This window comes from Cryptosporidium sp. chipmunk genotype I (assembly GCF_004936735.1).
Source record: "Cryptosporidium sp. chipmunk genotype I strain 37763 chromosome Unknown contig_18, whole genome shotgun sequence".
In the NCBI taxonomy this organism is placed as follows: domain Eukaryota; phylum Apicomplexa; class Conoidasida; order Eucoccidiorida; family Cryptosporidiidae; genus Cryptosporidium; species Cryptosporidium sp. chipmunk genotype I.
Window position 1 is genome coordinate 315,732 of NW_027125593.1, and position 24,213 is coordinate 339,944.

General features: G+C 27.6%; 10 protein-coding genes across 10 annotated transcripts; 6 read left to right on the plus strand and 4 right to left on the minus strand.

The window, feature by feature from the left end:
- Window positions 1-410: 410 nt before the first annotated feature.
- ELE39_001462 (uncharacterized protein) lies at window positions 411-5,084 on the plus strand (the record flags this gene model as incomplete). Its single annotated transcript, XM_067344501.1, has 1 exon — window positions 411-5,084. One exon carries the CDS (start codon window positions 411-413, stop codon window positions 5,082-5,084), a length of 4,674 nt encoding a protein of 1,557 aa, XP_067201439.1.
- Window positions 5,085-5,712: 628 nt separating this feature from the next.
- Window positions 5,713-7,293, plus strand: ELE39_001464 (uncharacterized protein; the record flags this gene model as incomplete). Its single annotated transcript, XM_067344503.1, has 1 exon — window positions 5,713-7,293. One exon carries the CDS (start codon window positions 5,713-5,715, stop codon window positions 7,291-7,293), a length of 1,581 nt encoding a protein of 526 aa, XP_067201441.1.
- Window positions 7,294-7,403: 110 nt separating this feature from the next.
- ELE39_001465 (uncharacterized protein) lies at window positions 7,404-9,680 on the minus strand (the record flags this gene model as incomplete). Its single annotated transcript, XM_067344504.1, has 1 exon — window positions 7,404-9,680. One exon carries the CDS (start codon window positions 9,678-9,680, stop codon window positions 7,404-7,406), a length of 2,277 nt encoding a protein of 758 aa, XP_067201442.1.
- A 343-nt stretch (window positions 9,681-10,023) lies between these two features.
- Window positions 10,024-11,442, minus strand: ELE39_001466 (centrin like EF hand; the record flags this gene model as incomplete). The annotated part of the gene is made up of 1 exon (XM_067344505.1): window positions 10,024-11,442. One exon carries the CDS (start codon window positions 11,440-11,442, stop codon window positions 10,024-10,026), a length of 1,419 nt encoding a protein of 472 aa, XP_067201443.1.
- An 867-nt stretch (window positions 11,443-12,309) lies between these two features.
- ELE39_001467 (uncharacterized protein) lies at window positions 12,310-12,570 on the minus strand (the record flags this gene model as incomplete). The annotated part of the gene is made up of 1 exon (XM_067344506.1): window positions 12,310-12,570. One exon carries the CDS (start codon window positions 12,568-12,570, stop codon window positions 12,310-12,312), a length of 261 nt encoding a protein of 86 aa, XP_067201444.1.
- Window positions 12,571-13,027: 457 nt separating this feature from the next.
- Window positions 13,028-13,786, plus strand: ELE39_001468 (kinase CK2 regulatory subunit CK2B1; the record flags this gene model as incomplete). The annotated part of the gene is made up of 1 exon (XM_067344507.1): window positions 13,028-13,786. One exon carries the CDS (start codon window positions 13,028-13,030, stop codon window positions 13,784-13,786), a length of 759 nt encoding a protein of 252 aa, XP_067201445.1.
- A 493-nt stretch (window positions 13,787-14,279) lies between these two features.
- On the plus strand, window positions 14,280-16,244 carry ELE39_001469 (UIM domain and EF hand containing that also has a conserved domain between; the record flags this gene model as incomplete). The annotated part of the gene is made up of 1 exon (XM_067344508.1): window positions 14,280-16,244. One exon carries the CDS (start codon window positions 14,280-14,282, stop codon window positions 16,242-16,244), a length of 1,965 nt encoding a protein of 654 aa, XP_067201446.1.
- A 25-nt stretch (window positions 16,245-16,269) lies between these two features.
- ELE39_001470 (uncharacterized protein) lies at window positions 16,270-17,904 on the minus strand (the record flags this gene model as incomplete). Its single annotated transcript, XM_067344509.1, has 1 exon — window positions 16,270-17,904. One exon carries the CDS (start codon window positions 17,902-17,904, stop codon window positions 16,270-16,272), a length of 1,635 nt encoding a protein of 544 aa, XP_067201447.1.
- Window positions 17,905-19,370: 1,466 nt separating this feature from the next.
- On the plus strand, window positions 19,371-21,614 carry ELE39_001471 (uncharacterized protein; the record flags this gene model as incomplete). The annotated part of the gene is made up of 1 exon (XM_067344510.1): window positions 19,371-21,614. One exon carries the CDS (start codon window positions 19,371-19,373, stop codon window positions 21,612-21,614), a length of 2,244 nt encoding a protein of 747 aa, XP_067201448.1.
- A 771-nt stretch (window positions 21,615-22,385) lies between these two features.
- On the plus strand, window positions 22,386-24,026 carry ELE39_001472 (uncharacterized protein; the record flags this gene model as incomplete). The annotated part of the gene is made up of 1 exon (XM_067344511.1): window positions 22,386-24,026. One exon carries the CDS (start codon window positions 22,386-22,388, stop codon window positions 24,024-24,026), a length of 1,641 nt encoding a protein of 546 aa, XP_067201449.1.
- Between the last annotated feature and the right edge of the window lie 187 nt (window positions 24,027-24,213).

Genomic DNA, 24,213 nt, shown 5'->3' on the forward strand with positions numbered 1-24,213 from the left:
AGAAAGAAAGAGAGATAAGCTTCAAAGTTGTTTTATTTCTACACTGAAACTTCGTAAGAAGTTTAATAAATGAAAGCCAGTGGAAATATATTTATAAATATTTAATTAATGAATTTTTAATGAGAAGCAAAAGTCGGTTATATTTCCCCAATTAATTTAACAAGTGGTTATGAATTGACAGTGGGGAAGAAACAAGTATTGAGTTAGGATTCTAAGAATTTTGTAAATATATATATATATATATATATGTATATATACATATATGTATATGTATATATATATATATATATATGTATATATATATAAGAAAGCAGTAACGGTAAAAGCAATTGTAATTTTTGAGCTGTGAAATAAGTTTGTAATTAACTAAACCTAAATCAAATACTAGTTTTTCTTTTGAAACTAAAAACATGAATTTGAACAAAGAATTAATAAGAGAATTAAAGCTGGATGATATTCCAATAAGCTTGATACTTGATGCAACTTGCAAATCGCCTCCTGGAATAAAGAATAGGTTCGATTCAAGAAATAATCTTAGTGCTTTTGACGAGGTTTCTTCTATGGATGATCCAAGAGTTAGAATAATGACAGAAAAGGAGATTACAAGGGAAAATTACATGCTCAGGAATCAAAATATTATTGAAAATGTTTCAGAAATTAGTAATCTAAAAGAAAATAAGAAAATGTACCTATCAGTTGTTAATGATGATGAATCCAATTTAGATATATATTCAAAAATTAAAAAATCCACAACAAATTATGAAAAAAGACAGAGCAAAAATGTTCCGAGATTGCATCTTCCAATAAAGATTCTGAATAATAATATTGAGGAAGAACAATTACCTATAAAAGATAAATCTTTAGGTAATATTGATTCTATTGACAACGATGTTAGTTATTTAAAGTATAATTTTTCAAGAAATGATGGAAAAATGAATTCATCAGTGAATGACTTGGAAATTAGCCATTTGCCTTTACACTCAAACAATTTGTCAATGTATTTAAATAGTTACTATTCTGATCCAAATGGAGCAAATTTTGATAAAGAAGTTAATATTTCTCAAGAAAGGATACCAAGTACTTTGACTACTTTTAGGATTTCAAATAATAATAGTGAACTTAAAAATGATTCAAAAGGTCAATTAGAATCTGTTTTTGATCATTATAATTACTCCAATTCTGATGTATTGAAGTCAGAGTTTGGATTAACCCAGGAAAACGAATTAGTAACTGGGGCAAGCTCTAGTTTACAAGCAAAACAATATCAAGAATATAAATCTGATTTTATAAAGAAATTAGATTGTGATAAAGAATTATCTAATTTAATAAATTCAAAAGTACACAGAGAAGAAGAAAAAAACAATGAGAGTGATAAAAACCTAACTAGCCGTTTGGATAAATTGATTCCAGTTTCAAAGTTATTAAAGCAGGAAGATAATGAAATAAAATTGAAGCAAATTAATAATAGAGAAAGATATTCACATATATTTAAGAGCGATGATGAGTTTACAAGTATTTTTCAGAAGTGTTGGGACGATGCAGGAAAAGAGTTAAGAGACAGAAATGGGAATAATTTAGGTGAAGATAAGATAAAAGAATTAGAAAAGGATTCATATTTGAACCACGTTCCATTTCAATCTGACTTAATTATGGTTAACTCAAAGAGGAAGATTAAGACTACAATACCAATAGAAGCAATGAATCGCGGTAATAACAAACTTTTTAGCTATAATAGTCATTGCTCTGATACAATTAATCCAATGGGCTTATTAAAGTATGTAAAGAGACAAAATCAACAAGATGGATTGTTGGGAAATGTGAATATTACAACAAAACAACAAATAGATGGAGGAACGGATGTATTATTGGAGGATATGAGTACAAGAGCATCAACACTTAATAATTTGGCAAGTTTTGGAGTTAATAGTAATATTGCAATAGAAACTTATAGTAGTGGTGGTAATAATAAGGAATTAGGCTTAAGTTATAACATGACAAAAAGGGTGAAGAATAATAAGGATGATTTGGAGTTAATGGAGTCAAGTTATAGAGTAAATGAGATAAAAGTTGATCAAATGAATCATTCTATTATTGAAGATGATTATTATAAACAAGAAATTAGATCATATGAAAGTAAAAGTAGGTTAGAAAATGATACAGAGTTATATAGGATTCAAGATCAAGAGTTGAATCCGAATATCGATCTTGAACCTGGGAGTAAGTATGAGAATTATATTGAAGAATATAAAAGCAGTAATTCTAACATTAATGATATTATTTATGATAAAGATGATAAAATTAGAAATATTTTTGAAGATTTCTTGAAGATAGAAAAAAAGAATGTGGACAAATATAAGAATAAGAAGATGGTTAGGCTATACAAAGATGATCCAAAAGTATCCATTCAAAAATTGAGGGATAATTTAAAGAATATTGAATCCAGAAGGTTTGGGAATATCTCAAATAATTTACTTTCAGAGGAAAATATTCATAAGAGTATATATGAAGAATTTAACGAAGCTAGAATTACATTAACAAAGAATAAGGAATTTATTATGGAAGTTGCTGATGAAAGCAAGTATGATTATGGATTCAGTCTAGAAGTAAATAATAAGGGGGATAAAATGAAAATCACTGATGTAGAGATGAAGATACAAGAATTTTATGCTCCTTTAATATCTTCTTTAGATTCTAAAGGAAAAGGAGAAGATTCAAGTGGAAGTCATTCAATTGACATTCCGGATAACAAGTTTGAAGAAATTTGTGAGAATGATCAGCAGGAAGTGAATTACAATCGGGATTACCAGGAGTTAGACAACGTGGTAGCTAGTCAGGAGGTATTAAATCAAGAGGAGGAAGAAGTAGAAGAAGGGGGAAGATTGGAAGAAGAGAAGGAGGAAGAGGAAGAAGAAGAAGAAGAGGAAGAAGAAGAGGAAGAAGAAGAGGAGGAAGGAGATAAAGTTCGAAGCAAGGAAGGATATTTTAATACAAGTACAAGGTATTATAACAGTTTGGGACTAACTGAAGATTTTCGGATGGTTTTCAGAAGCTTCAGTTTAATGAGGATACTATCATCGAATTCTTATGGGTCAAACTTTAAAGAAGTGATGGACTTGAGACTAGTGGAGAGAATGAAAGAGAGTAAAAATGGTCAAAGGAATTGGAAGGAAACAGTAATTAATTATGAGAAATTGCAAGTACTTGTTGAGAAGAAAAATCTAATACTAATTTTTGCAATTTTGGTAAATATTATATTAATTTCAATGGCAAATATAATAATTCCGATAGTTTATAGCATTAAAAATGCACTATTTCCAATACTAACTGTGAATGCGATAATTAACTTTATTATATTTTACTTTGTTAATGGCACTTTAATTTACATATTCACCAGAAAGATTGACAGTTTTAAGAAATCAATTTTGAATGACTACTTACTACTTTTACAGAGAATTAATCAGATGAGGAAAGAGAGAAGAAAGTTGGAATACGAGGAACAGGAATACGAAAATGACGAGGTTAATAACGAGAAAGAGGTTAAGGACTATGACTATAGTTTAAAAGGAACTATGGAAGGTAGTGATATTGAAGGAGGAGAAGGAAAAGGAGAAGTAGAAGAAGTAGTAGGAGAAGAAAAGGAAATAGAAGAAGACATCATGGAATATATTTACAATGAATTAATGTATTGTTATATCCAAACAATACAAGATTTGAATACTGAAAGTACTGACAAATATAGAAAGTCAATGTGGTTGTTTTTTGTAATTGGAATAATTCAAATGTGTTTATCACTGTTTTTGGACACATTTGTAATTAACCATTTTAACTTCAATGGATTATTTGTGAATATTTTTAATGTTGTGAATTTATTAATATCAGCGACATTGAATTTAGTATATATAATTAAAAGGAATGGAAGATGTGATCTTATGAATATATTTAATAAGAATCTGCTTTTAATTTTGGATGGAATTGTTCAAGAAAATCAATTAAAGTTTTTAACTTACTCCTCTAGTATGGTAGAACAGATTTTATTTTGGAATTACATATTTAATAGTAGAGATGATAAATGTTATAACAATATTAATTTGAGAAACTATATTTCAAATATATCATTATTGGAAATGGATCAGCAAAAATTACAATATATTAAAAATAATAAGAATAAGAATATTAATGTATTATGTAGAATACATTTAGATATCAATGCAGTACTCAAATCAAATAACTCTAAAAATATTGGCAATACTAGTATTAATGAATTATGGCCATTCTTTTATTTACATTATAATCATATTCAAAAGAAATTAATAATATCGAATCACAACTTGATTTTATATAGACAAGAAAATAAAGTTTATCTAAAAAATAATTACTTTCATAGTAATCACTTAATGGCAATTCCTATTAATTTAATCTCCATTGAATCCATTCAATCTTCAATTTTTCCATGGACACTTATTTATAATAATAATAGTAATAATAATAAAAAATCAATCACAAGCAATCAAAAATCGTTTCCATTAAGTATAAATTACACAGGAAAAGACGCTCATCTTATTACAAATATTGACAACGAATATATTAATGTAAATTTCAAGAACCAAATTCACCAATATATCAAAATACTAGAAAATTTAATTTTCTCATCAGAAAACCAAAGCCTTACACTCAATTCTTTACTAGAATCTACAGAGATTTTTAAGAAAAAATACCCAAAAAAAAAACTCAAAATATCTAAAGAATTTCAAAATAAACTATGCCAAATTCTTTATAATTACAATTTTATCTCATTTTACAATAAAAATACCACAACAAATGATATGTCGAATATTAATCAACCGGGCGCTAAAACAGCCTCTGGGGGACCGGGGAGCTGGCGCCTAGGCGGGAACTCTGGTGTAATTAAGTTAAAGGATGATCCCTTGTACATAATAAATTGCACAATACCAGTAGAATATTTACTGAATATGGATTTAAATATAAATTGTGAGGATTTAATTGAAAGAGATGAAGTAGTAAAATTACAGATAGCATGTTTTTCTTTTACTGACCTACTGAGTATATATACAGCGATAAGTTAGTTTTTCTTTTTTAATAAAATATTAAAATACGCACAACACACGTAATTAATTGCATGCACACGTAAATGGCTAAAGTAGAATTAATTCAGGATAAAACGCCAATTTTGTTTTTTTCTTGGATACATATATAAATAAATATATTAGTATATAAAATACGATTTTGAGTTTTTTTTGAATATAAAAATTAAAATATATAGTAGCAAATTAGTATCTTCTTGAATGTATTTCTTTCCTTCTAGCTTATTTTAATATATTAAGTTACTTAGAAAATCAAAATTATTGTCAATTAGTATGAATATATCAAATTTTGTGTGTATATATGTTATTTGTGTATGTTTAAGAACAAAAAATTAAGAAAAAAAATAAATTATAGTTTAAAGAAAAAAGTTTCAAAAAATATTCCAATTATTGAAATAACGTGTTAAGACTAGGAAGAAGAAATAAGAAGAAAAATAAGAGAAAAAGAAGAGAAAACTCTGCTAATGAAGTCAAGCCAGCATTCAAAATTTAAAAGTATTACTCTCCAAAAAAAAATATTTATGTAATTTTATATTGGCTAAAAACAAGAACACTCAAAATAAAGATATAAATTCGCTTCTTCGAATAATTTAAAAATAAAAAAATTAAAATGGGTAGAAAAAATTTCATTTTAAATAATACCAAAGTTATTATGAATTTATTTTCATTCCTGGAAATTTCGGACTTAGTTAAAATGAGGAATCTGAATTCTTGTTGTAAACTAATTAGTGATCATTATATTAAAATAAGTATTCATAAAGATAAGTCAAAATATACAAATATTGAGGTTGAGAATAGTGATGAGAGTAATAATAATGCAAAATGTTATTGTCCAAGTAAATTTAATAATATTAATAATAATAATAACACTTCACAATTAAGGATGAAATTTCTTCAACTTTGGAATATTTATTCAAACAAAAATTCAATGGAAAAAGTCAATTATTATGATTACAACTTGTGTTTTTTAATAAAGATAATAATTTATTTAATTTCAAACGTAAAAGATGGACTTGATTTTAGTTTTATCCCAACAAGTACCCGTTATTTTCAACAAATATATGGATATGGATTGGATGATTCACCTTCTTTATCTTCTAATAATAATAATACTATGAATATAAATAACCATCAAAAACACAATTATATTAATTTAGAACGTGATTTAGATTTAGATCTTGAACAAGATGATTATACAGATTTTCAAAGTAATTCTTCAAGTATTGGATTGAATATTAATCATAATTATGAAAATATTCCAATATATATTCAAGAATTCTTTAAAAATGAGGAAATCTGGAAAGTAATCGCAAAGCTTTCTGGCTATAATCTTTCAAATGCTGAATTATTAAGTGAATCCAATGGGATATTTGAACATTATCTTTGGCCAGAAAAGATGGAAGATCCTAAATATTCTATTATTGATCAAAATATTATTGAACATGTATTTTCAATAATATTAAGAATGAAAAACTTGGATCCAAATATACGTAAACAAATTTCTATTCTTATGAATAAAAACTTTAAAGCCGAATTAACATTTTATAGTAATTCTGGAAATATAATAAATAGGTCCAATATTAATATTATTAAAGATCAATTCAATCCAAGTTTTATTAATAAAGATAATAGTAATAATAACAACAATAATCATCACCATCACTGTAATACTGATTTTCTTAGAGATATTTATCACAATATTAACAGTAATTATCCATCAGAAAATATAAATTCTGTATTGCAACCTTGTACATTTATTAATTCTCAATTATCTTCGATTATTCTGCTTTGGATTATCAATTTTTTAAAACTACAAAAACAACTTCCATGTTTAAGACAAATTCCAAAAAGTGATAAATTCTTCTTAAATAGTAATGACAATAATAACAAATATCGTCTTCAGCATCGACATAATCAATTTCTTCATAACCATAACTATAACTCTAATAAAATTCCATTTAATTCAAAGTTATCTTCTACATCAAGATTATCCAGACTGAATAATATTAATAATAAAAATAACGAAAATCAAACTCAGAGTCAGAGTCAAAGCCATGGTATGAATAAATGCCAATTTTCAAATATTAATCTCGGAGATATACCAGAAACTTTTGGAAAATTGTGTAATATCATTAATTCACAAGAAAATCTCTTGATCGAACTCAAGCAAATATTAAATACGATCAAGTAAAAAAAAAAAGAAGTGATTTGGGTTTAAAAATAAAGTATTTTAAATATTTGGAGGATTATGATATATAATCATAATTATAGGAAAAAAATGGCGGATTATCTTTACCAACTTTATTGCTCCTGTAGATTTGTTTCAAAAATTGGAAATACTCTCAATGAATTTGGTAGCAATCTTAATGAGTAAGTTCTTAACATCTCAAATATTCTTTGTCTATATTTTGAACTGAATCCTTTGAACATGTATCTAACAAAGGCTTGCTTAATGATATTTATATTAATAAATAAGTAATCATTTTCCAAAATCTTATAATATAATAATCCTGAAGGAATATCTTCATCAAATTCAATCCTTAGTGAAAATTGAGGAAAACCAATATTTAAATTAGAAATCTTGACATTCTTTTGAATTTTTCCAATCTCCTCTCCAATTAATAAGTATGAATTAAGAGCTTTTCTTAACTGAATATCTTTAAATCTAGCTATAAAACTTTTCTTTGAACCTAAATACTCTTTTTCTGAAATATTACCAGATAAAATATCATTAAATATATTAATATTCATACTTAACAAGTAATTTTTAAAGTTATTTTGTATGATTTGATGTGAATCTATCAATATATTAATATTACCAATAAACAAATCAATATTTGGATATAAAATGATTTGTGGTAATTCAAAATATATTAATACACTTTTTAATATATTTTGATGTACTATACACCATTTACAACCCAAAACTGATTTATCAATTTTGTCAACTTTTAAATTATCATTATTAATATTTGAATTAGTATCTTTACTCATTTCCCCCCATTCATCATTATTAAACAAATAATTGAAAAGCTTTTCAGTAGATAATAAATCAGTATTTGGCCTACATGCTCTAAATAATCTTTCCACAAATGAATCTTTTAATATATTATTATTTCCATCTTTGAAAGATTCCTCATATATTTCAGTATTCATTAGTGATACCAATCCTTCACACTCTTTGTTACATACTTGACATGTTTTTTGACAAAAATGGAATAATCGAAAATGATATGGTAAAGCTGCATTAAATGGAAGAGGAGCATTACAATCAATAGAATGATAGTGTCTTAACGTATAATCAGTTAATAAATCTTTGCAATTAAAATGTGTATTAAAATGTTCTTTAAGTAAATTGTTATAATCAATACATTGGCCTGTTACTGTAGAATCATCCATTTTTGAGATAATATTGATTGGTGCTAATGAAATTTTCCCAAAGAATGTTACATCAATGGATGAGATTGGAATATATACTCCAAAATCTGCAAGTAAAAATGCCAAAATTGGCTTCAAATCGGGTATACATGTTTGTTTAATATCTGAATAAAATATTTGTGAAGTTTCAATATTCCACTTAATTGATTGAGAATAATCAAGAAAAATGATTTCACTTGGATGCGTTCCAAGTTTACCTTTTTTAATCATAATTGATGAAGGGCTTGGGTTACAATGAATTACTCCTTTCTTTAATAACTCTAAATATACTTGAGAAATTGCATTATATTGAGAAATTAATAAATTGAAAAACCAGTTATTCCTTTTATGATCACCATTCAACTCTAAATAATCCAAAGAATCATTTGATTTTTTATTTTCATAAAATGTTTTATCACTTTCTAGATTAACATCAATTATTTTATTATTTACTTTGTTAGTAATATATTCATGCAATTCCTTATAAATAACTCCTTTTTTTAGAATCATCCTATCTTGAAATTTATGATTATTTTGTACCTTAATATCATCAATATCTTTATATATTGCTTGATAAAACTCCTGTAAAGATATTCCATCATAATATCCCATTACTATCCAACCAGTATTTTCCCAATTAGGATTGATCAACTTTGGCATACCTGAAAACTTTACTTGACTATACAAATACTCCATAATTCTCCCTTCTTCATCGTTAATAGTATCATCTAATCCCATTAATTTATCTTCTTCAAATATTTCACCATCAGTTTCATTTTGATCATATTCATAGTTATATTCACTTTTTATTCCATCGCTATTATCATCCCCACCAAAAGATTGAAACGTCTTTAATGTATGAAATTTTACTGGCTTCTTTAATACTACCTTCTCTGCCTTGTAATTTGCCATATACAATAATGAGGAATGAATTCTGATTTCCTTTCCACTTTTTCTACTAATTTTACTTGGATTTAATGACACACATTCTGTAAAAGGGGAGTTTTCCAATTCGCATGGTGAATAAGTATCATTAATTTCGTTAAATATTGCACCTCCAGTACTGGCTACACCACTTTTAAAATTTTCAAAAAATAACAATATATATATAATCAGTAAAAATGAGCAACTTTTTGAGGAAACATTCATTAAACCAATCATGATATACATCATCCACAATAAAAATCCTATAAATTTAGTCTTCTCTTCGTTTCCCCTCAAATAATAATGTGTTTAGTGTATTTATTTACTTAATTGCCTTTCCACACAATATCCAAGAATATCCTTCTTGCTACTTTTTGTTACTTCTTATAAATACTTTTCTTGCTTTCTCACTTCCAAATTCTTCTTAAAAAGCAAATTAACATGAATAAGAAATATAAATATATATATTCAAACCTTACAAACCTATCTAAATAACCATTCAATTCTGTTATGTTTTTATTTCTTAGATGAATAAAAACAAAAAAAAAATTAACTAGTTGGCGCCAAAACCTAGATCAACTTATTTATTTACTCCTTTAATAATATATTCTTTTTTTAAAATATTCTTTAACTCATCTTGCAATAGAATAATATTCTCCCTTAGTTTTTGTGTTGATTCAGCATACTTTTGTTGAGATTCATTTAAATCCTGATAATATTGCTTAATCCTATCCTCCATATTATTGATCGAATTTTGCTGATTTATTATATTGTTAAATATGGAAAAAATCGCTTCGGTGTTTTTCTCAATAACAATATATTTATTTCTTCTGAATGTAATTATTTCATAATTTTCAGAATTAGTTAATCTTGCTATTATTGTACTCACCAAATTATAATATTCTATTACAGTTTTGTATTTTAAATCAATATTCATTTTTATTTTTGTCTTCCATTCGGTTCCAAAATTCTCAACTAGATTCCTCTTAAGGAATGATTCAATCTCATAAAGCTCCATTAGTAGCTTTCCAAAAAGCTGGCGATTCTCAAATATTTGAATAGGGAGTGGTGATTCATCCTCTAGAACAACCTCAAAATCTTTAAAATTTTCATCTGAAGCCGAATTTGTTATAATAGAATTATCAATTAATTCTATTGAATACTTATTTTCTTTTTCCTTGTCACTTAAATCATATTCATTCTCAATTTTGTCTTGGCTTCCGGTCAGCATATTCAAAGTTGGAAAATCTATCAAATGCTCCAATATATACTCATCGTTACCAAAAAGATTAGTGTTAGCCTCCTTAATTAATTCAAAATACAATTTTAATAAAATATCATCCTTTAACAATTCATTAATTTCTTCAAATAGCACTGATGAGAAATTTTTAAGCTTTATATCATAATAACTTCGTATTCCATCTGAAATTTTGTCTCTTTGAAAATAACCTGTACTCATTCCGATCCTATTGTCATTAATAATATTCTCTAATCCGAAATTTGATAATTTATTATTAATTAATTCTATACTTCTATCTTTTGTGGTATTTAATTCTTGTATTTTCTTCCTAGTATTTTTTATTTTTAAGACTATTTCTCTCTGTTCCTTCTCTAAATAGTTTAATCCAAACTTTAAAATATAATTAGCTTCTTTTACTGCCTCTGATAAATATAGATTCTTATCTTGATATCGCTTTTTTATATTCAATAATTCATTAATTAGTTTGGATTTATAATTCCCAAAAATTGTCTTCATCTCACCCTCTTTCGAGGAAATCAAAAATTCTATAAGTTTATTCAGAAATTTGTAGTTCTTTTCATCATCTTTAATATCATTTAAATAAACTCTTACTTCTTCTGCCAATTGATCATTATTAATATTACTTTTCACCAATTCACTCAGATCCTTCTCTATATCTTTTAAAAGAATTCCCCAATTCCCTGGAACTAGCTTTTTACCATGCAAAAAATCATTCAAAAAAGAAAATTGAATCTCCATTTTGCCTTCTTAAGTTTTTATTCCTAAATTCCTTTTTTCTCCCCACAATTGAATACTTTTCAACTATTTGAGTATTTTTCTAAAGGCTTTTTTTTCTCCCACCGATATAAGTGTTTTAAAATTTCTTATATCTGTATTCCTATTACTCTTCTTTTTCTTCAAACAAAACTTTCAACTTAAAAATAAAAAAAAAGGAAAAGGAAGTTAACTATTTATTATTAGCAATTTGACAATGTAAATTATTATTGCGCCTTTTAAATTAATTTGAATTCTTTTCAAATATTTAATTTAAATCAATATTATTGTCCAACTAATTATTATTTTCATCGAAATTTTGCTTCTGCAAACCATTAATGCAATGCCCTGATTGAATAAATGAATCTCATCTTCTTCTTACAAATTCAAACTTAATTTATCATTCAAATATACTTTTTTGTATTAATTGCAACCAAAATCCCCATACACGCTCTGATAAAAAAATTCTTTTGTTCATATTTAAAATTCCCGTTATTCGACTCAAATCACATAATAATACCAGCAAACACAGTTTCTAATAATTTTATTTTAATTACATGCATACATGCACTCGAAGATATTGTCATCCACAAACTTATTTTATAAAAAAACACGTAATTGCATGAATTACGTTATAAAAGTCTTTTAAAAAGTACAAAACAATAAATTCATGCATGTATCATTCTAAAAAGTAATGTTATTAATTTAAATAAATAACTTTCAAGAAATTACAAATATAAAAATTAAAATGATAATACGCATGCAGTACAAGAAACATCGAAATTCGATTTTTCTTGAAAAAAGTTGGAAAAAATATATATAAAAAATAAAAAAATTCAAGTAATATGAAAATTATACTGAATTCTGATATTTTGAGTATTCTTCAGAAGTATAGCACTTCATAGTGACAGAATGAATTTCATTGTAAACCTCCCCTATGGCTTCGTTGACCAATCTTTGCCTTTCCAAAATTCGTTTACCAACGAAACAGTCCGACACAACAGTAACATTAAACATATACCCACAGTTACAATTGCTGACATCTACAACATCAAGAAATGTAGGATTCAAAAATTTGGAAATTCTTCCATTGATAGTTTCTTGGACGCTCATTGGTGGTAATATGGAGTAATTCTGTAATGGCTAAAGTTTAAAAATAAAAAAGGCAGTATTTAACAAAACTGAACTGAGTTTTTAAACTTCCAATTAAAAAAATGAGTGGAGTTTTCCCATTCAATTAATTAAAATTTTTCTTAATATTAAATTAAAAAAAAAAATCTTTCTGAAATAAATATTTGTCAAGACAAATCATGCGCCTGAATTTATGTTTTGAAATAATAGAAATTTAAAAAAAATAATAAAATAATTAATTATAGAAAAAGTTATGAAACAAAATTGATAGATGTATTAAAATACATATATATAAATATTTATATATATTTATATATATCTGTACATCAATAATATATAAAAGTATCTATTTTTACTTATTCAGTTAAGTCTTCTAAAAAAAAAAGCCAATCTGGTAAAACAATTAGTCGTTATTAAAAAAACACATCATTTTGAAGAAATGGATAACACTTCAGAACCAGGAGATAGTATGGAGTATTCATTTTCTGGAAATGAACTGGATTATGAAGAAGAAGTTAGCTGGATAGAATGGTTTTGTTCACTAAAGAGAAGTGAATTCTTTATTGAAGTAGATGATGAATATATTATGGATGACTTTAACTTAACTGGTCTAAATGAGCATGTAATCTACTATGATGATGCACTTGACATGATTTTAGATCGTATTGATGATGACTTTAGTGAAGATGAAATTGGTGCAATTGAATCTTCAGCTCAATTACTTTATGGATTAATACACGCAAGATATATATTGACATCTAAAGGAATGCATCTTTTATTTGAGAAATATCAGACACAAAAATACGGGCTTTGTCCAAATGTTTCATGCAATAATTTTCCATTATTACCAATTGGACTTAGCGATTTGCCGAATGTGAATAGTTGTAAAGTATACTGTGCTACATGTAATGAGGTATACAACCCAAAATCGGCAAGACTATCCTCCATAGATGGAGCATTCTTTGGTACGAGTTTTGCTCCGCTATTTGCATTACAATACGGATTAGTTACCTCAAAAAACAAATCTCCTCAATACTATGTCCCTAGAATATATGGATTTGCTGTTTATAGAAACAAGAGAGATTTGCTTGCAGAAGAGGCTGAAGCTGAACTCGAGGCGGAGGCTGAGTCTAATGAATTTAAGAAAGACTTTAATGGTGAATCTAGACTATTGGTTCAGAAGAAAAACTCGAGATAGCTCAGCTTTCATATAGTTGAAACTCAGAAACGATTGTGCATCAATCTACACATTCAGGTTATTCACATAATTTTATTAAGGAAAAGTTGCTATATTCCCGAATATTGATGAAATTTTATCACAAAGCGGGGTGATATTTAAAATGAGATTTTTCTGTTATTATTCATTTTACCCTCTAAAGTGGTTATTTATTATCAGAAATAAATCTGCAAACTGCTTAAGAAAACTCTTGAAGGAAACAATTAAATAAATAAGATGGTCATTTAATTACTAATAGGACATTTTTAAATAAATCTAATTTTCAGAAACAATATTTTGCCGTTAAACTATTAAGGAATTTTTAAATTAATAAGATTTAATAAAGAAAGTTATACAAAGTTAGATAGAGTTCATTCATATAAAGTTTCAAATTGAGAAATATTACTTTAAGATTTCGGGGCAAATTTGAATTTAAAGTATTATATTTCATTTCTAATAACTTTTAGATACCAGAATGAGTTCCTTTGGTGCAACAAATGGGCAAGCACAATATGAAGAAGATTTAGATCTTCAGCGTGCATTAGCTGAATCTCTTCGTGAATTTAATAACACCAATGATATAGTAGAAAAGGATGATATTCAGACTCTGGATGAAAATAAAAAGCAGAGGAAGGATAACTACGGCGTTTACATTAACAATTCTGTAACTTTTAATGATTTGATAAATTATTCAAAGTCTGTACAGAATGAATTGGTGAATATATTGAGTCTTAATAGCAATAATAGTAAGAGAAAGGATGATATTGATTCTTTAATACAGATAATAACAGGAGAGAAAGTTATTGCTAATAATAAATTTTACGAAAATGTTGATGAGACTTATGATCCTTCAAAAGATACGGAATTAAAACTTTTACCCATTGAAAGAGTTAATGATATTATTGAAGTAATCTTTGGAACTAATGGAAGTGTATTTGCTCAAGATGAAGACATTAAAAGATGGATTTATCATACAATTGAGTTCGTATGTAATTATTCAGTTCCAACAATGAAAGATGAAGAAAATGACAGTAAAACTAATTTTTTACAAGGGAATAAATCAATTTTTACTTTTAAAGAGAACTTTACTAGTATGAATTGCTGTTTGATTCAACAAGGAGGCGGTCCTTGTGGCGTTTTAGCCTCTTTGAATGGATTCATTGTAAGCCAACTAATATTTAATCCCTTGAGACTTGAAAAGATTAAGGAGAAACATAAAGAGGATCTGGTTGAGTATTTGAATTCAATATCTTATGAGAATTGTTGGGAAGCTTTAATTGAATCAATATGTATGATCATTTTCCAATCTTGCCCCGAAAGTAAGTATCGTGTTATTCAGTATATACCATCTGAAAGAATGGAGCCACTCCAACAGAATGAACATTTTGATTTTATAAGTAACTTTTTAATTGGAAATGGAAAAAACTTGTATTATTATGTTGACTATGATAATATTATGGACGTTTATCAGTTCTACTGGAGGCGTTTAAAATCTGGAATCTTCTCTAATATTGGCTCATTATTTTCAATACTAGTATCAGTAGTGGGCTCAAGAACTCCAAATCAGATTCGTTTAGATATGGACGACTCTATGACACCTTTAGTTGGAATGTTTGGTCATTGTAGTCAAGAACTTGTGAATCTTTTCATTACAGGAAGTGCAGTATCAAATGTATTTGATGGTGTAAAGATTCTGAATGATAATTGCAGAGGAGCAGAAACAAGAGATATCACTGAATCACTATCTTTAAAAGGCATTAATAAGAAATCTATATTAGGTTACTTAACTGAACACGAGGCACTACACTATTGTAAGGTTGGATTAAATTATAAATATCCTCTTTACCCTATTTGGATTATTGTTAATAAAAATCACTACAAATGTTCGTTTAGTTTTAACTTTACCGAATGTATTCTAACAGTTTCTCAGGAGTTTACTCAAGTCATGCAAAAGGCTTTTGAAAAATTTGATACTGAAAATTCAGGATTTATTTTTGATAGTCAATTAGAAAAGTTTTTAAGTGAAATTAACTTAAGAGATTATATGCTCGAGGCTGAAAAATTAAGCGAAAACGGGATTATTTTGTGGAATGATTTAAAGAAGAGCATATTAAACTTTGTGGGAATTGAGAATGAGGAAGATAATCAACTTAGAGGAAGCAGAATAGGAAATTATGATTCTGCAATGTTTCAATACAAATTGTGGACTTCAGTATATATTTTTGATGGTCAAATTCATTCTGGAAAGAAATTAATCATTTCCACAATATTTCCACTTGAAAACTACTCAAAAATTAAAAATCTTTACAGTGAATTTTCTAACCATGGACATAATGGCAGTGATGAAAGGAAATCTATTGAAGAATTGGATTTAATCTCAATTTTGCAAACAAGATGGGGAAGAGACACTATAATAGAAACAAAAGTCTTGGATTTATAAGTTTAAAGATTTCTATATTATTTCACTAGTAATTTTTGAGTTCGTTTGGTATTGGATTATTTGAAGATAAAAGGATTTTTTTGAGCTCAGGAAATAATCCTGAATCTTCAGGTGTTACGAATGAAATTGCAATTCCATTTTTTCCAGCTCTTCCGGTTCTTCCAATACGGTGAGTGTAGGTATCAATTGATTTTGGGAAATCGTAATTAATGACAAGATTAATATTGCTAATATCAATTCCACGTCCAGCAACATCAGTAGATACAAGAATATCAAATATTCCATTTTTGAACAAATTAAGACTATTTTCTCTAACTTCCTGCATTTTCCCACCATGTAGAGAAGTTGCCTTAAATCCATGGGATACAATTTCTCTGCATACAATATCTACCATCTTTTTTTGGTTAAGAAAAACAATAATTGGTGGTACTGCCAATTCTTTGTTATTTAAAGTATTAATTAGCGTAGATTTCTTCTTATTTTCACTAATAAAATTGATTATTTGTTGTATAGATTTTTTTCCTGCTCCAATGTCTCCAATAGTAACATTAATTGGCGAATTAAGATATCTCTTTGCAATCCCTTCAAGCTCTTTCTGCATGGTAGCACTAAACATATGAGTAGTTCTTTGTATTTCTGTAGGTATTTGATCCAGAATGAAGTTGAGAGAGTCTTGAAATCCCAAATCGATCATTCTATCAGCTTCGTCCAAAATAACATAAGAGCATTGCACTAATACTGTTAGTGCCTTTTCAAGGCAATCTTGCATTCTGCCTGGAGTTGCGATAACAATTTCAACCCCTTTTCTGAGTGAAAAGGCTTGTTGGTCGATATTTCTTCCTCCAACAATAGCTAAAGTACGTATTCTTTTTAATTCATTAGCTTTACTTAGTAATTTCTGAGCTTCATCTTCAATTTGTAGTGCTAATTCTCTAGCTGGAGCAAGAATGAGTCCATAAGGACCTTCTTGGCTTGTTTTATAGTCAAGGATTGGTTTGTACCCCACATAACTAATTAGTGGAATTAGAAAAGCTATAGTTTTACCACTACCAGTTTCTGCTATTCCTATCATATCCCTAAGTTTTAGTCCAATAGGAATACATTGCATTTGAATTGGAGTTGGCTTTTCGTAGCCAATATTTTTAATTAGTTCCGCTTGTATCTGTAGAAGATGGCAATCTTCCCAATTACGTATTGGATTTGGAACATCCATACCACGTACATTAATTGAGTAATCTTCTCTAAATATCTTCCAATCTCTCTCAGTCATGTCAAAATATCCCAAATCTAATTTCTCATTCAATAATTCATCACAACTCCATTTGTTTTCATGATTTTTCCTGTGCCCATATTCTTTTTTTAATTCTTTTTTAGTACTCCTTTCGCTTAAAATCTTCTCTAAATTTAATCTATTCATGTACAATTCATTTGAACCCAGTGAAAAAGTATCCTCGCTATTATTCCATTCAAATTGAAGCATACCTTTATGTCTTTTTCTGCTCTTCCCATCATCAACATTGCCACTAAAGTCATTATTATCAACATTTTCTATAGTCTTATTACAAGCACTTCCGCTTCCATCAGAATTTGCTTTACCAGCCAATACCGAGTAGTCAATTTCATACCTATCCAACCGCTCTAGTCCTGGAATCCTCAACATTATAATTACATTTCTTATCACTTTTGAATAATCAAGCTTTTGCAACTCATTATTATAATTCATGTCGTCTCCCGCCAGCGCCAAAACATGCAGTCATTATTATAAATATAAATATTTTACTTAATTTAAGTGAATGGGGAGTGGGTCAGGAAATGAGGTTTTGGCGGGAGTTTTGGTTGGAGTAAAAATGCATGGAATAATGCATTAAGTGATGGGAACAGAAAATTTGAAAATATTCAATAAGAGGAAGAGAGAGAGAGAGTGATAGAGCTATAAAAAGAAAATAAATGAAAAAATATATGTTTGAATTAGAAGATTAATTAGCTGCATGGGTTGTTAAGTTTTAAGATATTGGAATTGGAACTAGGTAGATTCAAACAAAAAATAATTAATTTTGTAAATGTATTCATGAATGAATTCAACGGAAATTCTTCTGTAAAATGAAAAAATTTTAACAGATTTCCATAATTACGGAAATGTTTCAAATTATATTTGAGGGAGAAACAAGTAAAAGTTATATTCCGCCAATCATGGCTGGGTTAATATTAATAGATGAAGAAAATTGTTTAAGTTAGTTATAAGGAAAGAAAAAAAAAAGTGATTGATATAGCAAAATTTAAATTAGGAACAAATCTTAAATGGGAGTTTCCCATACATTTCTATCCTGCATAACTTTTAGTTTAATAATATTTGTGAAGTTTGTTTATTCTATTGATATTTTAGACAGAGAAGATACTTATTGTAATGAAAATAACATATCAGATTTGATTTGTGTACCAGTAAGTATTCTGTAACTTTAAAAAGAATTTAAGGTATTAAAATTAACTTTTCTTTTTTTATTCAAATCTCATTTATTACTTTAGAATGATAATATTCTGCAAATAATATATGAGAAGATTAAGTATTTAAGCCCAAAATTGAAATTAAAAGAGGAATACCAAGATATAGATTCGCATTCAGTTTTTAATGAATTGGAATTTGTTAAGAATCCACTATACTCTTGTAATCATCCAAAGTCAAAATTGATAGAACTGGATAATATAAAGAAGACATTCATATGTATGGTAACAGAGGAGCTACAGAAAGTACTTCAATGTAAAAGTGGGTATGAATTAACGGAGGTATTAATAGAGAATCCTAGTAAGAAACTTGGATATGCCGAATCTGAGATTCGACCAAGAACCAATAGAGAGAAGAAATATGCAATAAAAAGTGACAAACTTTGTATTAAAACTGTAAAAGTTCCAATAGAAATTACGTGCAAAGTAAGTTTTTCTTTTTTTCTAATATTGGAATTATTTACAAAATTATTTGCAAAATTATATATATTTTAGGATGGAAAATTAAAAGATGGATTTTGTGTAAAGGAAGTGACAACAAATCCGTTATATGAGTGCCCGATAGGATTACATGTAACTCCAAGAAAATGGTGTGGATATATTAAGAAGGAGCTAAATGAGAGTCTGATGGAAAATGTGATTAAAAGAACAAACCCTGGTTGTGTTATTAAGACAGTACATCCATGGTTTAAATCAACAGCTAGAGTTGAGTGTTATAATAGCAATAATGATTATATTATAGGGATTACAGAGGATGATTGGGTCAATGTGGTACCGGCAACAATAAAATGTCCAAAAGATTTTGAAATAATATTCCCAACATATCCAACAAAGGAGACAATTAAGGGTAATTTTACTTTTCCTCCAATATGTCTTGCAAGGAGATATTTTCCAAGAAATATAAGTTGTCCAGGTATATTACTAAGAAACGGACTCATAGTTACAGATAGGTATATTGTTGATAACGAAATTAATCAAACTCCATTTAAACAGGATATTGATGTATCTCATTATTCTTGTCAAGTACAAGATAGAGTAAAACCAAATATAGTTTGTCCTATAATTAGTATGGACTACTACTCCAGACTAAGATATGTTTTCCCAAATAATGAATACTATTTGAACTCTTATTTCAATACTAAAGAAGCTATTAATTATCAGTCAGGACTTTTTGACTTTACAAGCTATTCAAATTTGTTGAATGAGAACCCAGAAATTTTGAATGAATTACAAAAAGTTCAGTTGAGTAAAGTTAGTAATGCTTCAGATACTAACTCTACCATACCCATCGTCACTTCCAGCTCAGATGACTCAATCGTATCCACTTCGAATGAAAATGATGACTCTAAGAATAACTCCACCTCAAAATCCAGTCCATACTACAACTATAAAGCTTACAAAACCGAGTTGTATCAGTATCAATTTTATTATAATGATACTCTAGACAAACATTTAAAGTCAATGAATGATTATGATAACCATGAATTCTCATACTATCCATTTAGGTTAAATACGACTTTGGATAATCCTTGGAATAGTAATAATAATAATAATAATAATAATACTATTAATAGTAATTTGAGACGGAAGGATGATGGAAAAGTACACTCAAGTCACTCTAAAAGTTCTCAAATAGAAAAAGTGGTCGGAAAAAAAAAATTCAACAAGGAATATAATAACTTTATACAAGGATTAAAAAAAGACTTAACAAAACAAAGCGAGTACTTTAATGATTACCAGTGGGACTTTTTAAGCAAGTTTTACAGAGTTTATGTCTCAAACCAATATAAATTTGTTTCCAATATTCCAGTTTCTTCTGTTTCACATAAAGCACTAACTATAGATGGAGGATATCAACTCAACATCAATCTAGATCCAACTTACCAAAGCTTTGTTAATTATACTTTAGAAAATATGAAAAAGATGGATTCTGAATTGAAAATAAATAATTTGAGAGATAATCTGAATGATACAATTAATAATAATGGGAATGATAGTAATATTCCTCAAATAATTGAAAAGTTGTCAATTTTAAATGATACAAATATTACTAATAATCTAAATTTCACAAGAGATCAGGAATATAATGCTTGGGAAAAATCTGCAAGAATTTATTTTATGGATTTAGACTTGATGAAAAAGAATCAAATAATTTATTCAAGCATTAGCAATTATAAGCATAAGAGAAAGTTTCCATTTCTGTATTATTATGGAAAACAGCCAACTATTAATAATGATTATGGACATGTTAGAAGACCTGCAATTTCTGACCACAAATATAGGTATGGAAGTCCTTCGGAAGATTATCACAAATACACAGGAAGACATGAAAATAGCGAATTACTTTATTATATTAACAAACACTTAAATCAAACAAAACCTTATAGGCATTCTCCTGGACCCCAAACTTATCATAATTGCATTTCTATAAATGAAACGACACCAAGAATAGAATGTCCAAATTCAAACATCATTATCCCAAAATGTTTTATACTTGATATAATATATACAATGTTTAGTGTTAATAATTACACAAACATTAATGATACACTTATTAAAGACATTAATGAAATGAGCCCTAATAATACAACTTTCAAAACAAGTGGTAGTATTTTAAAAAAAGAAGAGAAAAATATGGAAGAAGAAAAAAAGAAAAAAGAGGAAGAAAGAGCTTTTATGAATGATTATATTAATAGCAGACCAATTTCAATTCAAGAGGGATTAAATGATATGGGAGATCTAGAAGCTATTGAAAGTTTGGAAGATTCGGGAAATATTTTAAATAAATTAGGTTATTTTGGAAATATAGGAGAACTACAAAATCTTGAAATACTGGAAAACCTTGAAGGACTTGGACAATTAGAAGTTTAACAAATTTTGATTAATAATTTAATTGTAGCATGGCGCCACATGCACATGTAATTTCTGCATTTATTGAAGAAATTTCTTACATTCTTATTTTATTATTATTCAAGTAATTCAACTTTTTAAGCTAGTTTTTTTATAATATAAAATTTTGATTACGGAGAATATTTGTATAATTATCTTCTTTTTTTCTCTCCTTTCTTTTCTTTCTAGCATGTTATACAATATTTTAATTAATTTTTTTTTTAAACAAATAGTTACCGCTCAAAGTGGTTGGCGGGAACATGATATTTAATAATAATAAATATAAAAAAACGGAAAAATAATGTGAGGTAAATGAAATAAACCCCACTGAAAAAGGATAAAATATTTTTATTTTTACTATTAATAGGAATATTGGATTCGCAAATTAGAAAAAAAGGAAGAGGAAGAAAGTAAATATATAGAGTTGTTTCGGCACTGAATTTAGTACTTGATACTACTTTGGGTTTAAAAAGAAGACTATTAATATATAAATTCAGCTTGATAATGGAATAGGTAAAAAATTACTTTTTTTCCTCTTTCTTTACCTCATTTAAAGAGTAATATTCTTAAAAAATTTCATTTCAGTGTAAAGTTAATAATTAAATAAATAATAACAGTGGTCTGACTATATAATAGTACTCCATTTTTGATATACATAAAATAATTAGATTTGAAGAAAAGTTATTTTTAAAAAGACAAATAAAACTAAAGATATATAATTACTGTATTTAATATTTTAATGAAGAGTTAAATATGAACACTCTTTTAAGAGGTAAATCTCAAGTTATGGGAATAAAACCATTATTTCCGGTAAAACCACTGCTTTCAATTTCATCGTCAGATTATGAGCAAGTTTGGAAAGAAGTAAAATGGGATACAAAAAGAGTGAATAGTACCCTAGATTTGTTTTCAAGATTTTGTAAGGATGATTTAGATATTCTACCAAATAATTTTACTTCATTTTCCAGTAATAATAATTCAAACAACGGAGGAGGGGTAAACCACTCACAGTTAATGTCAAACCATAGACTAATGGCATTATTAAAATCGATAGCAATAGTTGGCACAGATAATAATGACTTGAATAGTATGGAATTTTTTACAAGAAATGATCTATGCGTAATAATGACAGGAATTCCTTACATTGATAAAAAAAACTTCCTAAGATTAATGTGCCTTTTAGACAGATCTACGCCTCACACAACAACTTCACCAGCTGGAATTTCTAGATTAAAACTAGTTTTTTCCTATTATGATTGGGGTTGGAAGGGTTATCTGGACGAGTTTGATTGGAAGAGATTAAGAAGTGATATTCTGAACTTAACTTATTATGGGAAATTATATGATACAAGTAATAACCAGGATTTCAAATCTGGATTAAATAAAGCAAATAAAAAAAGTACGATGCCAGAAACTTTAGAGGAAGGACTTAAACAACTTAGCCAGGAGATTTCTACTAGATCCTTAAAAAGTACCAATAGTGGATCCAGGCTTTTAAAGAACGATGGTCTGCATATTTCTATTAATGCTAGTAGCACTAATAATATGGATATTAATGCCGGAAACTCAGAATATAGCTATTTTGACAATAACAATCATATTTATACGGGTTCAATTTCTTATTCAGTTCAAAATAATGACTTAATGATTGATTTCCCACTTTTTATTAAGTTGGTTGAATTTAGAATTATTAAAGGAACTTCCCAAATCTTACGCGTTGAGCTTCCTGGAAGAGATCAAGAAGAATTCATCGCTAGAAGTATCTTAATGAATGGCGGGAGTATTTTCTTAGATAACTATAGGAATGATAATGATAATTATTCCCCAGATAAGTCTAACAAAGCTTCCATATATGATCAAACTTCACCTTCAGCACAAAATGTTAAGCCTAAAATGAACACAACACCAAAAATCAACCTTGAGTATGAGGAATTGGATAATATTGAAAAGAACAAACAAATTATCACCGAACAAATCCAAGAATTAGATAATGAATTGAATAGTCTTAAGATGTCCATCAAAAATTCACATCTTCCTTCGAACTCCCTAGGTATTGACATTTCAAATTTGAATGGGGATACTACTTCAAAGAACATAATGGAGTCCATTTTTGGGCCTCCCCCTGAAGATTTGCACGGAATTTTCTGTGATAAACCCAATGATCAACAAGATTTAGCATTTTCCTCCGTTGTAGTTCCTTCCTCTTCTACTCCAATTAGAAAGTCCAGGTCAATCAGATCAAATGCACTCCCCATTACTCCTAGTGTAAAGAATGACCTGGCCTCAGAATACAGCCATAACTCCAACTCATTCTCTGCTGAAAAAGTTTTCACAAATGACTTTCCAAATAGCATTAATAATACAGAAACAGTGGGCCCGCCTATTTTACTTTAAGCATGATTTTTAATTTTGCTTGTATTACTAAGTGTATTTAAAAATGACAATAATAATAGTAATAATAATAAATTAATATTAATATAAACTAAAACTGTTGGAATAATTATTATTTTAGGTTATATCGTTATTTAAGCTTTTTTTTTTCGTGTTTGTTTATGAATAGATTGACAACAGCAATACACTC